Source organism: Papio anubis, chromosome X, assembly GCF_008728515.1.
Source record: "Papio anubis isolate 15944 chromosome X, Panubis1.0, whole genome shotgun sequence".
NCBI classification, from domain to species: Eukaryota; Metazoa; Chordata; class Mammalia; order Primates; family Cercopithecidae; genus Papio; species Papio anubis.
In genome coordinates this window covers 796,612-810,835 of record NC_044996.1, presented here as the reverse complement: position 1 = coordinate 810,835, position 14,224 = coordinate 796,612, and the positions used below count along the sequence as shown (strand labels likewise).

General features: G+C 39.0%; 1 protein-coding gene across 1 annotated transcript in view; it reads left to right on the top strand.

Annotated features, from left to right (window-relative positions):
- Window positions 1-923: 923 nt before the first annotated feature.
- FUNDC2 (FUN14 domain containing 2) overlaps window positions 924-14,224 on the top strand; it is a 28,507-nt gene continuing 15,206 nt past the window's right edge. Inside the window, exons 1-2 of the mRNA XM_003918491.4 lie at window positions 924-1,331; window positions 7,042-7,192. Of these exons, the coding sequence (XP_003918540.3) occupies window positions 1,199-1,331; window positions 7,042-7,192 (284 nt within the window). The 5' untranslated portion in view covers window positions 924-1,198. The remainder of the gene's footprint in view (window positions 1,332-7,041; window positions 7,193-14,224) is intronic.

Genomic DNA, 14,224 nt, shown 5'->3' with positions numbered 1-14,224 from the left:
GACAGCTGATACTACATGCCAGGAACTATTCTAGGTGCTTTTAAATACAGGTACTACTCTTACCTTCATTTTAACTGAAGCACGGAGAGGTTAGGCAACTTCCCCGTGGTCACACAGCTTGTGAGTGGTAGCATTCAAACCCATGTACTCTGGCTCCAGAAGTCATGCTCCTAACCACTATGCTATACTTCTATGCCTCAGAACTGAAGAAATCCCAGTTCCCAATCCTCTGGGAATAACAGTGCAATGGAGGAGACAGAAAAGTAGACAGTTACAGTACAGGGTGATAAATTCTCTGCCAGGTGCTACATAGGCTATCTGATTTAATCCTCATGACAACACGGCAATGTGGACACAGATAAAGTAACTGAGGTACAGAGAGGTTAAATGGCTTGCCTACAGCCACACAACTACCGATTTATTTTTACTCAACTCCTATGGTGTTACAAAATCCTATATTAAGCAGTATAATTGAAAAGAAAAAGAAAACAATAGCACAGTGATTATAAAGAAAATAGCTTGATTGTGTCACTCCTAAAGTAGTGGATCAGATATCACTGTTTATTATCATTCACTAATTACATTTATGAATAATTTTTAAAAGTAAAGGAAAAGACTGGCTGTTTTAACTAACATAATAGAAACTTGCTGAATTTTCTGTTGAAGATATATTTTGAAGTCAGTTTTATTAAGTATAACTCACATGTAAAATTCAAAAGAAAAATTAAATACATAAATAAAATGTGTCTTCCTCCACTAAAAGAGTAGGGCACATCGCAGGAGCCGATAAATATTTGTTCAATGTTTACATGAGCAAACACGGTCACTCAGCCGTCTTTATTTTCAGTGAGTCATAGGTAAAATATTCTTCACCAGGTGAGGATTGAGTCGCAGTCGCGTCAGGAACTCGCCTCCAGGTACTTAGCGAGCGAGCCCCGACGGCCGCGGTTGGTGGAGGGGGGAAAATGGGGGACAGTGGGGGGTGGCTTGGGGAGACTGAGGTGGGGAGTAGGGGGAGAACTAGGGAGGGAGCCTCACCCCCCGCGAAGCTTTCTGCGCACGCGCATCTCGGTGCATCTGTTGGGCGGGGCTGCGGGGCCTGTGACACCGCCCGCTGAGCTCTGTGATGTAGCCGCTTGCGGAGACTGGAAGCAGGCGCGGCGCGCCCGGCCCGCCCTCTTCCGCTGCCGCTGTGGGAATGGAAACATCTGCCCCACGTGCCGGAAGCCAAGTGGTGGCGACAACTGAGCGCCACTCCGCGGCCTGCCGCGCAGATCCTCTGCGTGTGTCCTCGCGAGACAAGCTCACCGAAATGGCCGCGTCCACTCAAGGTAAGGGCGGGCGCGCGCGCGGCCGGCGCCGCGGGGAGCCGCCTTCCTGAGCTCCGGAAGGGGAAGGGCTCAGCGCCCGCCAGTCCCGACCGAGCTCCCCCGGGACCCAAAGCGGCGCGGGGACTGGGAGGGCGCTTGGGGCTCGCCCCTGGCCCATCCGCTCCCAGAGTCCAGCCAAGGTCACGCGCGTGTCTGGGGCCTAACCACCCCGGTGTGTCGTCTCCAGTGGAGCTCACCCAGCCTTCCGGCGCCGCCCCCGGCAGCCGAAGCACGGAAACGTTCTGTCCCTGTTCTCGGAAGCGGTCTGGCTTCTTTGTCCCTTTGGATGTTCATCTCAAATGCCTCATGGCGTCGTTCCGTGTACAAGGCACCTCCCCAATTGCTTTATTGTTGGTTTTGAAAAACTAGCACATATGGGATGGTACTTAAGAATAGCCTTCTGTTTAGTCGGCGTAGTCAAAGATTCCATGTAATTCGCAGTGGAGCACGTCTTTAAGTTATACTTCTTACCCTATTTTGAATGCTTAGGTTGTGTTTAATTTAGTACTGACTCACAGGATCCCATTGCTAAACAGAGCCATGATCGAAAACTCAATTATATAAAAGTAAAATTACATAAAGTATGTTAAAGGCAGTGGAAATACTAAAAACTCATCACTTTTATTATTTACCATCTTTTATTGTTTTTGGGGTTTGCTTTTGGGGTTATTTATACATCTATTGTATCTCTGTGGAGGAGATACTATACTATGGTGCTCTACTGTGCATCTCTTCCCAACTCTGGGTTCAGTGGTGTCACAATTCAGTAATGTCATGCTCACGATGAATGAATACACAATGGAAATTGGCTACACTACAAGTCAGCCCTTGCCTAAAGCCAACTGTTAAACATTTTACCAGCACACCGCTAAATTTTAGATGACTCTGGGAAGGTGGAATGTGCAATGTGATAATTATGTATTTACCTGCAGAGCAGACTTCTCTTATTGACTTTAAACGTATAGGTCGATTAGGTATTTGCACCTAGGAAATTGTTGTGAGAAATTTTGAGGTTAAGATGAATTTTAATTGTTATCACAGTGATGATCACATAATACTGTGATCATTGATTTTGTGGGCTCATAAACGTGGCTAGTGGCTGACTTTGTCTCTCATAGTGCTTAGCAGTGTTTGACCAATGACTGACCAAATATCTCGCATTTAATCCACCTTCCCCCCTACTCTCTTTTTTAGGGACTAGATCTGTCATTCAGGCTACAGCACAGTGGCACAATCATAGCTCACTGCAGCCACAACTGGGCTCAAGCGATCCTCCCACCTCAGCCTCTAATTCCCCCTTTTGACTGGAGCCACCTGTTGATCTAAGGGGCTTGGTCAAATTACATTAAAACAAAACTGTAATGTTTTGCTGTTACATTAGAAAAATAATTTATTTTTTTAGAAAAATATTTTTTAGAAAAATAAATTATTTAACTACTTGTGAGGCCATGGGGTACTCAAACATCCATATTTTGTCTGCTAAATGGGCATCTGTGATGTATCCTGAATGAATTCTTGAATATTTTGTGTATAGTTTAAGGTAGAGGTTGAGAGTAGTTTTTTTTTTTTTTTTTTTTTTAAAAATATGTAGTAGTTGTAACATCACTTGTTGTTTCCTTCATTGAATTACCTTGCTGCTGTGTTATTAAAAATCAAATGACTATATGTGTGGATCTATTTCTGGATTCTTGATTCTCTTCCATTGCTATATTTGGGTATCCTTGGGTCAATTTGACAGTATTGAATGTCATCGCTTTATAAGTCTTGAAATTAAGGTAGTTGTATATTATACTGTAGCTTTATAATAAGCCTTGAAATTCCTTGAACCCTCCTCTTTCCCCTGCCCGCCCCCGCCCCCAGGATTATTCTGGCCGTTTGTGGCAGTTTGTATTTTCCTGATTGCAGCAATATTTACGATTCCTCGTGGTCTTTTTCCTAGTGACTTTGACACTCCTCCCACCCAGGGGTGGGGTCTGTATTCCCTCTTCATGAATCTGGATGGGAGCTTGTGACTGACTGCCTGTTCCTACAGAATGTAGTGGAAGTAATAACTGCATTTGCTCTCTCCCTTTCTTGGGACTTTCACCTCCTGAACTCTGCTCCTATGCTGTGAGGAAGCCTAGACTGATTCACAAAGAGTAGCTGCCTGTCTATCTGAATAAGTGTAGAGTCTTCAGACCCAGCCTGTAAATCTTCTGGCTAAAGCCTCAGACATCATGAAACAAAGACAAACCACAGTGCCGTGACTGAATTCCTGATAGAATCTGAGAGCATAATATATGATTGTTTTGCTTCATGAAGTTTTGGAGTAATTGGTTGTACAGCCGAAGTAACTGGAACACAGCTGGGTTTTTTTGTATCTTCATATGAATTTTAGAACCAGTTTGTCAATTACATAAAACTTACTTTTTTGTTGGGTGCGGTGGCTCACGCCTGTAATCCCAGCACTTTGGGAGGCCGAGGCAGGTGTATCAGCTGAGGTCGGGAGTTCGAGACCAGCCTAACCAACATGGAGAAACCCCGTCTCTACTGAAAATACAAAAAATTAGCTGGGCGTGGTGGTGCATGCCTGTAATCCCAGCTACTTGGGAGGCTGAGGCAGGAGAATCACTTGAACCTGGGAGGAGGAGGTTGCGGTGAGCCGAGATTGCGCCATTGCACTCCAGCCTGGGCAAAAAAGAGCAAAACTCCATCTCAAAAACAAAAAACAAAAAAACAAGAAAAAAACCTACTTTTTAATTGGGATTGTATTGAATATATAGATCAATATATGGAGAGAATGAACATCTTAAAAATATTGAGTCTTGCAAAACATAAACATAGTATATCCCTGTTATTTTAGGTCATCTTCAATTTCTTTGCAGTGTTTTGTAGTTTACAGTGAAGAGGTCTTGTGCATCTTTCATTGAATTTATTCCAACATAATTTTTGCAATTAAAATTATTTTGTTTTCCAGTTCATCATTTCTAATATGTAAAAATTCAAATGACTTTTTAATATTGGTCTTATAATCTGTAACCTTGCTTCTGGTACCTTTTTGTAGATTTTTCTGGGTTTTCTATATACACAGTTATATTATCTGCCAATGAAGACAGAATTATTATTGTACCTCCTTTCTAATCTCTTTGACTTTTATTTCTTTTCTTCTATTGTACTGGCTAGGAACTCCAGTACAGTGCTGGGCGAGGTGGCTCACACCTGTAATCCCAGCACTTTGGGAGGCTGAGGAGGGAGGATCACTCGGGGCCAGGAGTTCCAGACCAGCTTAGGCAACAAAGTGAGACCTCCTGTCTACAAAAAAAAAAAAAAATCAGTTGGTCACAGTGGTGCACAGCTGTAGTCCAGCTACTGGGGAGGCTGAGGTGGGAGGATTGCTTGAGCCCAGAAGTTTGAAATTGCAGTAATCTGTGATAGTGCCACTGCACTCCGATGTGGGTGATAGAGTGACACCCTGTCTCAAAACAAAACAAAACAAAACAAAAAGCAGTTGAATAAATTTTAGGGAAAGGAAAGTGTTCCATATTTCACCATCAAGTATGATGTTAGTTATATATTTTTCATAGATGTCCTATATCAGATTGAAGAAATTCCCTTCTATTCCTGTTTTCTACTTTTTTTTCTGGTTTTTTTCTTTGATTTTGAAGTATAAAATTTCTGTAATTATTATTTTGTATAGTAAGTATTCATTTAGATTTATCCAGCTATTTACCCATTCCAGTGTCTGTCATTCCTTTCTGCATTTCCAGACTTCCATGTGGCATCATTTGTTGTCAGGCCGAATGTTACTTCTATCCCATTCTTTCTAATCTTCTGGAACTCCAATTACATATATGTTTAATCTTTTGAGCAGTTTTCGAACATTGTTATTTGCTTACTTCAGCATCTTGATCGTCACTGTTCTATTTCTTTTTTTTTTTTGAGGCTGGGTCTCGCTGTGTGTAATCTTGGCTCATTACAACCTTCGCTACCTGCGTTCAAGTGATTTTCCTGTCTCAGCCTCCCGGGTAGCTGGGACTACAGGCGCGCGCCACCACGCCCAGCTAATTTTTGTATTTTTAGTAGAAACAGGGTTTCACCATGTTGGCCAGGCTGGTCTTGAACTCCTGACTTCGAGTGATCCGCCCCCTGGGCTTTCCAAAGTGCTGGGATACAGGTGTGAGCCACCATGCCTGGCCTGCTTCTATTTCGTTTATTTAAACAAATTTTGTTTCTTTATATGGCTTTGCCTTTGCATGGGTAGTAGTAATTTTCTATTGTTTATTGTATTACGTGTGAAAAGATTGTACAGACTCCATGCCAGATGAAGTTGATCATTTGAGGTCAATTTTACAGTAAACAGCTTTGAATAGTACATTGCTGACATTTCATATCAGACGTTTCTTAGTGCGGTGTTTCCAGGGAAACAGGGCTGGGTATAGTAGGGGAGCCTGACATTATCTTCCCACAGAGAAAGGGATTGACATTTTGTTAATTCTTTCTCCAAGCTTGGGCAAATCACTTAACTTTGGAACCCTCATTTCATTTTTTTTTTTTTTTTTTTTTTTTAGGTGGAGTCTCATTCTTGTTGCCCAAGCTAGAGTGCAATGGTGTGATCTTGGCTCACCACAACCTCCACCCCTCAGGTTCAAGAGATTCTCCTGCCTCAGCCTCCCGAGTAGCTAGGATTACAGGCATGTGCCACCACCTCCGGCTAATTATGTATTTTTAATAGAGGTGGGGTTTCTCCATGTTAGTCAGACTGGTCTTGAACTCCTGACCTCAGGTGATCTGTCTGCCTCCAGCCTCCCAAAGTGCTGGGATTACAGGCGTGAGCCACCGTTCCTGGCTTTCATTTCTTAATTATAAAATTGAGTTAATAAGTAGTACCTACCTTATTCTTTGCATTTAATTAGATATACATGATTAATGTTTAGCACATTGCCTAGTAAATAGTAAGAGCTCAATTAAACATTACCTCTCATCTTCATTATCACTGGAGATCTACGTAGTACTTAGAAAATTTGTGGATTACTGAATAGCATTGAGTTACTCCTGAAGAGAAGGGGCAAATTTGTTTCATTTGGGATGCATTACTGGCAGTTTTTTGTAGGTCTTCTTGGATTGATTTATTTATTTGAGATGGAGTCTTGCTCTGTTGCCCAGACTGGAGTGTAGCGGCGCTATCTCGGCTCACTGCAACCTTTGCTTCCTGGGTTCAAGCAATTCTCGTGCGTCAGCCTCCCGAGTAGCTGGGATTACAGGCACCCGCCACCACGCCTGGCTAATTTTTGTATTTTTAGTAGAGATGGGGTTTCGCCATTTTGGCCAGACTGGTTTCGAACTCCAGACCACAGGTGATTCGCCCACCTCGGCCTCCCAAAGCGCTGGGATTACAGGCGTGAGCCACCATTCCCAGCCTTTTTTGTTATTTTTAAATTTGAGAGGACAAACTAGAGGACTAATTCTAGATTTTCTAGGTTTTTCCCTCTAATATAGACATTAGCATTTGCTGATTTTAGTCTGATTTTCCAAAATTGTAACTTAGAATAAATTTACTATTTAAAATACAATATTTGGAGGTTTCGTATTATATCTATCTCTGTTTCTTTAAATATATTTTAATCTAGTTAGGTATGGTAGTGATTTCTTATAAAAGTAAATATTTTCTTATTTAACATATTATTTCTTGTAGGAAACTTTGACGGAAATTTTGAGTCACTGGACCTTGCGGAATTTGCTAAGAAGCAGCCATGGTGGCGTAAGCTATTCGGGCAGGAATCTGGACCTTCAGCAGAAAAGTATAGCGTGGCAACCCAGCTGTTCATTGGAGGTGTCACTGGATGGTAAGTGATGTGAAAGATGTACATTGTCTTTTGTGCATAATTTAGTATTGCAGTTATAGGTACCATCATCTCCTTTAACCAATGAAAACACATTGGCTTTTGTGAAATTGGTCACTTAATGTGTAGCGTGTGTCTAAACATCATCTTAAAGTACCATTTAATGGTTATACATAATGATTGTTTGCTATATGCCAGGTTCTGTTTGAAGTATTTACATAGATATCTCATTTCCTTCTCATAACTCTGGAATTAGTACTGTTATTTTCTATCCTCATTTTATAGAAACTGAGGCTCAGAAAGATTAGTTTGCCCAAGGTCACATAGCTGGTAACTGGTAGAATAAAGAGCTAACTACTTATTAGCTATGTCAGATGATAACTTAATATGATACAGCTTATGGTTTCATTTGTAATAAATTCAAAAAATGTTAATAGCAAATTTCATAGGTGAATATTGAATCCATTAATCTCATAGACTCTTTACATTTGAAAAATTTTATAGCACCATATAGCAAATATAGAACAGCGCATATAACAGATGTACATTTTAGCAAATACTTAGAGTGAACACCTATGTAACAACTGCTCAGGTTAAAAAAAATGTGGTGCACCCTAGAAACTCAAGAGGTTGTTATGCAGTTATTTCATTGCTTTTCTTTGTAGTTTTAACACCAGTTATGTCACTAAATAACATACTGTGGTTTACCTGGTTTCCAGATTAAAGTAAATGCAATCAGTATGTATTCTTTTGAGTCTTGCTTTTTTTGCTCAACCTGATGTTTCATATGTTCAACTACTTTGTGTATAGTTGTAGTTTCTTCACTTTCATTTGTATTTTGAGTTCCATTATATGACTATACCATAGTATATTGATCGAGTTGATGACTGATATTTGAGTTGCTTCCATTTTTGGCTAATACTATGCTGATATGAGTATTAGATTTCCCGGTGTATATATGCATACATTTCTGTAGGGTCTGTACCTAGAAATTGCCGGGTAATGGGTATAGGTATCTTTAGCTTCACTAAATAATGTCAAACCACCTTCCAAAACTGTTTTTAACAGTTTACAGTCCCAACAAGGACTGAATGAACTTGTTGTTGTACATGGCGGCACTTGATTTTGCCAGGTTATTAAATTTTTTAAAAATTAGTTAATTTTTCCTTAGCAAGGTAATCCAATTAAATCCAGACTGTTAACATTTTGCCAAGTTGATCTTTTTTGCCTGGCTTCTTTTATTCACCATAATAATACATTTTTTTGTTTTGAGATGGAGTCTTGCTTTGTTGCCCAGACTGGAGTGCAGTGGCGCGATCTTGGCTCACTGCCTCCTGGGTTCAAGCAATTCTCCTGCGTCAGCCTTCGCCATAATAATTTTGAGATAATCTGTACTTTTCTGTTTATCAATAGTTCATTCCTTTTTATTGCTAAGTAGTACTCTGTTGTATGGATGTACAACAATCTGTTTCTCCATCCACCTTTGATGCACATTTGAGTATTTTTTTCATTGTTTGGCTATTACAAATAAAACTTCAAGTTTGTGTCCAAGTCTTTGTATGAACATATGCTTTCATTTCTTTTGGGTAAATATCTAGGAATAGTATGGCTGAGTCACGTAGTAAGTGAATGTTCTAAATTTACAAGTACCTGCCAGTTTTTAAAGTGCCTGTATCATCTTACATCTCCACCAGCAATGTGTGAGGGTTCCAGTTCCTCTGCATCCTCACTAACACTTGGTATTATCTTTTTGATTACAGCCATCTTAGTGGGTATGAAGTTGGATCTCATTGTGGTTTGAATTTGCATTTCTCTAATGACTAATGATGTTGAACATTTTCATGGGCTTATTTTTTGCCATTCGTATATCTTTGGTGACTTATTTGTTCAAATCTTTTCCACATATTTTTATTGGGTTGTTGGTTTTCTTTCATTGCTGAATTGTGAGAGTTCTTTAAATATTCTAGATAGAAGTCTTACATATGTGATTTGCAAATACATTACTTCTGTGTAGCTTTTCATTATCTGAACTGTACCTTTAAAAGAGCAGAAGTTCTTAATCTTGAAGTGCAACTCTTTTGTAGCTCCAGCTTTTGGTGTCATGTCTGAGAATATTTGCTTAATCCAGGGTCACCAAGATTTTCTCTCGCTTTTTCTAGATGGTATATAGGTTCAGATTTTATATTTAGTTCTGTGATCAATTTTGATTTACTTTTTGTATATGGTATAAGGTAGGAATCCAAGCTTTTTTTGCATATGGATATCTAGTTGTGCCCACATTTGTAAAAAAGACTATCTTTTTCTCCACTGAATTGCCTTTACACCTATGTTGAAAATCAGTTGACTATATGTTTTTGAGCTCTTTGTACTGCCAAATTGTTTTTCATCAAAGCTATTTTGAGTATTCTAGGTATTTAGCATTTCCATGTGAATTTTAGAATTAGCTTGGTGCCAGTTTCTGCCAGACACCTGATGAGATTTTGATTGGGATTGCGTTGATCCATAAACATTGGTGTCTCTCTCCAGTTTGTTTAGGTTTTCTTTAATTTCTCTCAGCAATGCTTGTAGATCTTACACATCTTATATCAGATTTATCCCTAAGTATTTCATATTTTAAAAAGTTTTTAACAGTAAAAAGATACAAATTAACTCAGCCAAGGGAAGAGGCACATGGAATAGGGTCCTGTGGAGTCTTTATATTTCTTTCTTTCTTTTTTTTTTTTGAGACATAGTCTTGCTCTCTCACCCAGGCTAGAGTGCAATGGTGTGATCTCGGCTTACTGCAACCTCTGCCCTCCGGGTTCAAGCAATTCTCCTGCTTCAGCCTCCCAAGTAGCTGGGACTACAGGTGTGAACTGTCACCCCAGGCTAATTTTTGTATTTTTAGTAGAGTCAGGGTTTTGCCATATTGTCCAAGCTGGTCTCGAACTCCTGACCTCAAATGATCTGCCTGTCTTGGCCTTCCAAAGTGTTGGGATTACAGGCATAAGCCTCCACACCCAGCTGAGTCTTTACATGTAAAGTAGGTTTCCATATAGGTGGTTGTTAATTTTTTAGAATCCAGTTTGACAATCTCTTCCTTTAAATTAGGGTGCTTAGACTATTTACATTTAGGTTTATTTTAAAAATTCTTTTAATTGACTAGTAAAAATTGTAGGCTGTGTGCAGTGGCTCACACCTTTAATATCAGCACTTTGGGAGGCCGAGGCAGGTGGATCGTTTGAGCTCGGGAGTTTGAGACCAGCCTGGGCAACATGGTGAAACCCCATCTCTACAAAAAATACAAAAATTAGCTGGGCGTGGTGGTGTGCACCTGTAGTGCCAGCTACTTGGGAGGCTGAAGTGGGAGGACGGCTTGAACCTGGGAGGCAGAGGTTATAGTAAGCCAAGATCGTGCCACTGCACTCCATCCAGCCTGGGTGACAGAATGAGACCCAGTCTCAAAAAGGAAACAAAACAACACAAAAATTGTATATAATTGTATATACATGATGTTTTGATATATGTATACATTGTGGAATGGCTAAATCAAGCGATTTAACATGTATTACCTCACATACTTACCATGTTTTTGTGGTGAGAACACTTAAAATCTACTCTTGTACCTATTTTCAAATATATAATATGTTGCTATTAACTGTAGTCACCACGATATACAGTAGATATCCTACACTTCTTTCTCCTAACTGGAATTTTTGTGTCCTTGACCAACATTTCCCCAACCGCCCACCCCACAACCTGTGGTCACCACCATTCTCTATTTCAATGAATTTGACATTTTTAGATTCCACATATAAGTGAGACCATTTGGTATTTGTCTTTCTTTGCCTGACTTATTTTACTTAGCATAATGTCCTACAGGTTAATCCATGTTGTCACAATGTCAAGATTTCCTTTTTAAGGGTCGAACAGTATTCCATTATGTAATATACCACATTTTCATTATCCATCTGTTGATGGACGCTTAAGTTGTATGTATCTTGGATATTGTGAATAGTTGCAGTGAACATGGGAATGCAGATACCTCTTTAATGTACTGACTTCATATCCTTTGGCTGTATACCCAGTAGTGTGATTGCTGAATCATATGTTATGGCTCTACTAATTCACATTCCTACCAACAGTGTACAAAAATTTCCTTTTCTCTACATCCTCACCAACACTTGCTATCTCTTGTCTTTTTGATGATAGCCATCCTAACAGGTGTGAGGTGATATCTCATTGTGGTTTGCATTTTTCTCATGATTAGTGATGTTGAGCATTTTTTTCTTTTTTTTTTTTTTTTTTTTGAGACGGAGTCTCGCTCTCCCGCCCAGGCTGGAGTGCAATGGCCGCATCTCAGCTCACTGCAAGCTCCGCCTCCCGGGTTCACACCATTCTCCTGCCTCAGCCTCCCGAGTAGCTGGGACCACAGGCGCCCGCCACCGCGCCCGGCTAGTTTTTTGTGTTTTTTTTTAGTAGAGACGGGGTTTCACCGTGTTAGCCAGGCTGGTCTCGATCGCCTGACCTCGTGATCCGCCCGTCTCGGCCTCCCAAAGTGCTGGGATTACAGGCTTGAGCCACCGCGCCCGGCGAGCATTTTTTTCATATACCTTATTTATTGGCCATTTGTATGTTTGTATGTCTTCTTTTGAGAAATGTCTATTCAGGTCCTTTGCCCATTTTTTAATCAGGTTATATTTTTACAATTGAGTTGTTTAATCCCTTGTATATCTTTTATATTAACCTCTTATCAGATGTATGGTTTGCAAATATTTTCTTCCATTCTTTAGGCTGTCTCTTCACTCTGTTGATTCCTTTGCTGTACAGAAGCTTTTTAGTTTGATGTAATCCCATTTGTCTATTTTTGCCTTTTGTTGCCTTTGCTTTTCGGGTCATATCCAAAAAATCTTTGTGCAGACCAGTGTCATGGAGTTTTCTCCCTGGTTTCTTCTAGCAGTTTTACAGTTTCAGGTCTTATATTTAAGTATTTAACCTGTTTCCAGTTGATTTTTGCAACGGTTTGAGATGAGGGTCTCTTTTGCGTGTGGATAAACAGTTTGCCTAGGACCATTTTTTGAAGAGACTGTCCTTTCCCTGTTGTGTGTTCTTGGCATCTTTGTCAAAAATCAGTTGGCTGTAAATACATGGATTTATTTCTGGGCTCTCTATTCTGATCCGTTGGTCTATGTGTTTGTTTTTAATGCCAGGACCATGTTGTTTTGGTTACTATAGCTTTGTAGTATATTTTGAGATCAGGTAGTATGATGATGCCTCCAACTTTGTTCTTTTTACTGAAGATTGCTTTGGCTATTAGGGGTCTTTTGTACTTCCCTGTGAATTTTAGGATTTTTTTTCTCTTTCTGTGAAAAGTATCATTGGAATTTTGATGTGGATTGCATTGAATCTGTAGATTGCAAGTGGGATGTTTGTTTTTGTTATTATTGGGTTCAAAATTACCATCTTGGTATTTAATCTGTTCTTTGTTTTCATTTTTTGGTTTCTTTTGGATCAAGTATTTGTGTGTGTGTATGTGCATAATATAAGTATATATGTTATATATGTGTGTACATATATACTGAGATGAAATTCACATAACATAAAACTAACCATTTTAAAGTTTATAGTTTAGTACAACTTAGTACATTCACAATATTGTACGACCACTATCTCTATATAGTTTTAAAATGCTTTTATCACCTCCAAATAAAACTGAGTACCCATTGAGCAGTTACTCCTAATTCTTCCCTCCTTCAACTCCTGGCAACCACAGTGTGCTTCCTGTCCTTATGGACTGACCTATTCTGAACATTTCATATAGATTGAATTATGCAACGGGTGAACTTTTGTATTTGGCTTCTTTCACTTAGCATAATGCTTTTGAGGTTCATCCATGTTATAGTGTATATATATTGCTACTTCATTCCTTTTTATAGCTCAGTAGGATTCCACTGTATGTATATGCCACAATTTGTTCATCCATTCATCTGTTGGTGGACATTTGGGGTGTTTCCACCTTTTTTGACTGTTGTGAATAATGCTGCTATGAACATTGGGTAGAAGTATTTTTTGAATACCTATTTTTAGGTCTTCTTTTTTTTTGTATTTACCCAGGAGTGGAATTGTTGGGTCATACGATAATTCTATGTTTACTTTTTTGATGACTCACCTAACTTTTGGGCATCTTTTCATGTACTTGCTGGCCATTTGTATATCTTCTCCGTATAAATGTCAACTCAAGTCCTTTGCCCATTTTTAATTGGATTTGTCTTTTTGTTATTGAGTTGTAAGAGTTCTTTATATGTTCTGGATTCTAGACCCTTACCAGACACGATTTGCAAATATTTTGTCCTGTTCTCTAACTTGTTTTTTCACTGTTTTGATAATGTTCTTTGATACAAGAAAGTTTTTAATTTTGATGAAGTCCAATTTATTTTTAATTTTGATGAGGTCCAATTTGTTTATTTTGTTGCTTCAATCAAATATTTTCAATTCCATTTTCATAATTTCATTTTCATGGATATTTTCATAATTACATTTACATCCTTTGTTAGCTTATTCGCTACAATTGATCATTGTGTAATTTTAGTGGTTGCTTTAGGGTTTATAGGAGACATCTTCTACTTATAGTCTGCCTTCAAGAAATCTACCGCTTCATATATGATATAACAGTATGCTTCCATTTTCCCCTTCCCCCTTTGTTTTCATTGCTATAGATCTTACTTTTACATGTCTTATAAATCCATAATACATTCTTATTATTTTTGCATTAAATACTGAATTTTTATAGTTTTTAATAACAAGAAGGAAGCCTTTCATATTTCTCTCCATAATTTCCATTTCTTGTGCTCTTCATGCCTTTGTGTGGATCCTGATTTCTATATGATATCATTTTCCCCTGCCTGAAAACTTCCTTTAACATTTCTTGTATTGCTGGTCTGCTGGGGATATTTTTTTTTCCAGTTTTTGTATCTGTGTAAAAGGTCTTTATTTCATCTCTGTTTTTGCAAGATCACTTAGTATAGAATTCTAGAGTGACAGGATTTTTTTTTTTTT